This window comes from Cyprinodon variegatus, unplaced genomic scaffold, assembly GCF_000732505.1.
Source record: "Cyprinodon variegatus isolate N-32 unplaced genomic scaffold, C_variegatus-1.0 Scaffold823, whole genome shotgun sequence".
Taxonomy (NCBI): domain Eukaryota; kingdom Metazoa; phylum Chordata; class Actinopteri; order Cyprinodontiformes; family Cyprinodontidae; genus Cyprinodon; species Cyprinodon variegatus.
This window is the reverse complement of record NW_015151276.1, coordinates 271,317-274,008: the sequence shown is the minus strand read 5'-3', so window position 1 is coordinate 274,008 and position 2,692 is coordinate 271,317. Positions and strand designations below refer to the sequence as shown.

General features: G+C 46.8%; 1 protein-coding gene across 1 annotated transcript in view; it reads left to right on the top strand.

The window, feature by feature from the left end:
- Window positions 1–2,692, top strand: part of LOC107098936 (protein argonaute-3-like) — a 21,992-nt gene that overhangs the window by 7,433 nt on the left and 11,867 nt on the right. The window contains exons 3-6 of the mRNA XM_015396831.1: window positions 1,583–1,745; window positions 1,969–2,089; window positions 2,184–2,392; window positions 2,480–2,616. Coding sequence (XP_015252317.1) covers window positions 1,583–1,745; window positions 1,969–2,089; window positions 2,184–2,392; window positions 2,480–2,616 — 630 coding nt within the window. The remainder of the gene's footprint in view (window positions 1–1,582; window positions 1,746–1,968; window positions 2,090–2,183; window positions 2,393–2,479; window positions 2,617–2,692) is intronic.

Sequence of the window (2,692 nt, the reverse complement as noted above, 5' to 3'; positions counted from 1 at the left end):
GCGGTTCTGATCCCAGGATGAGCGGTTCTGATCCCAGAGGTTTGGATTTTTACCAGCCAATGGTTCTGGTCGTTGCTCTGGTTCCATTTGGGTTTTCGCCGCGGGGAGTCAGATCTTTCCCGCCCTGATGGCTCGCCGTTTTTTTCCCATCATTCCTCAGAAGGATTCCTGGTTCCTGATCCTCTGAGGCTTAAATCTAATTTCAGATGATGATGATGAGCCCAATGCACTTGTTTACCTCTTACCCCCCTGCTTGCCGTCACCATAGCAACATCGATGCTGTCACCATGGCAACAGTTTGGCAGAGCGCCCTCCCTCTCTCTGACTCTTTCATCCACTTTTCTTCTTCCTCATCAGAAGCAGAACTTCTCAGTTTGTAGTTCAGAACCTTCTGGATCGTCTTCAGCTTCAGACTCACTTCCTTCCTGCAGCCCGTCTGCTTCCAGCTCAGCCCATCGGAACCGAGTCCCAGCGTCACCTTCACCTGATTCTGATTAATCACTTATTCAAAGAACCAGCAGTTAATTAGGTGATTGAATTGTGACCTAGATTAACCGTCACTGATCTTTGAAATCTGACAGATCTCTTGGAGTGAAGCATAGAAAAAATGCAAGCAGATGTCTAGATTAAACTCCACTGATCTCTATTTATTCACCGGATTGCTGATGCCTGTTTGTAGTACTGGGATAAAGTGAAGCCACCGGCCGCCATATTGGTACTCCCTAGTTAAACCGGTCGCAATGTAAACAATCTGTGCGCTACAGCATCAAACAACGATGATGTTCTCATATTCAGGAGGACTTAAGATAAATTCATCACTTTGACACAGACTGGCTGTTTCATAGCATCAGTAGATTAACTTTAACTTAGAAAAAAAAAATAGACGCATCACATCATGTCAATGAAGTCTCTAAATCCAGAGGAATTGGGGAGTACCAACATGGCGGCCGGTCGCTTCACTTTTTTTATCAATCCAGTGAATAAATAGAGATCAGTGGAAAACTCCTGATCCCAGACTGAAGGAAACCAGGAAGTAGGGTTTATTTCAGCAATCGATTCATCCGTCCCGTTTTTATTGATTAATCTAAAAATGATACTTTTTGTAAGATTAACATCTTTAAATAAACAAACATTTGGACTATAGAATAATAAAACAATATTGAGCATAATAAATGTTAAAGCATAAATATATCTTATTTGTATTGATGTTCGTATTGTATTATATATAACATAGAATTGTAAATTTGAATCATTTAATCTCTAAATATATTAGTTATGAATACTATTAAATTATTAAATCCTTTAAAGAATAAATGAATGGAAAAAAAGACATTTACTGTAAAATCAACATAATTATAATAATAGTTTTTGTAAATGAGCTGCCGCCGTTTATTGAAGATTGCGCCCCGGTTTGTAGCCACGCCCACATCCAAAACACCAGGATGTTAGGGCCAATTAGGGACACAGATGTCAACAGGAACATTCAGCTGACTGAAAAGAAGACGCTGCTGCTCAGCGTTTACTAAATGTCAGTTTCAGATGAACTTTTGTTTCCTAACAGTTCTCTTTCTCTTTTCCCCAGGAGCCCAAACCTTGTTTACGTTGCCACGGCGACCCGGATATGGCTCCATCGGAAAGCCCATCAAGCTCCTGGCCAACTGCTTCCAGGTGGAAATCCCTAAGATCGACGTTTACCTGTACGAGGTGGACATCAAGCCGGAGAAATGTCCCCGACGAGTCAACAGGTACCAGAGGACACAGAACGGGTCCATCTGTCCTTCTTTCCATCTGCCATCATGTCCTTCTGTCAACCTGTCCTTCATTCCATCTGCCATCATGTCCTCCTGTCCACCTGTCATCCTGTCCTCATGTCTTCATGTCCTTCTGTCATCCTGTCTTTCTGTCCACCTGTCATCTGTCCACCGGCTGGGAAACCTCTAAACTTGATGCTTTGTGTTTTTCCTCCAGGGAGGTGGTGGACTCCATGGTGCAGCACTTCAAGGTGACCATCTTTGGCGACCGGATGCCGGTCTACGACGGGAAGAGAAGCCTCTACACCGCCAGTCCACTTCCTGTCGCCACAGGAGGGGTAAGACTCTGGTTCAGCCGCCATCTGCCAGAGGGAAAACTCGGACAGGGTCGTTCCAGCTGGAGTCAGCTTGACTCTCTCTGTTCCTCCTCAGGTGGATCTGGACGTCACCCTGCCGGGGGAAGGTGGGAAGGACCGCCCCTTTAAGGTCTCCATCCGATTCGTCTCCCTCGTCAGTTGGCATCTGCTGCACGAAGTCCTGACGGGACGTGGCGTTCCAGAACCGCTGGACCTGGACAAGCCGCTCAGCACCAACCCGGTTCACGCGGTGGACGTGGTCCTGCGACACCTGCCCTCCATGAAGTCGGTATTTCTTCACGTCACGTAACGGTTTCAGAGGAACCCAGGAGCGGAGATGAGTGACGGTTCTGGTCTTCATCCCCCCACCAGGTACACCCCGGTGGGACGGTCCTTCTTCTCCTCCCCTGAGGGCTACGACCACCCGCTGGGGGGAGGGCGGGAGGTTTGGTTCGGTTTCCATCAGTCGGTGAGGCCCGCCATGTGGAAGATGATGCTGAACATCGATGGTGAGTGACGACGGAGGTCAGGGAGCAAAAGACCTCTGGTTTGGTTAATTAGTTAAAGTTGACGGGAAATCATATT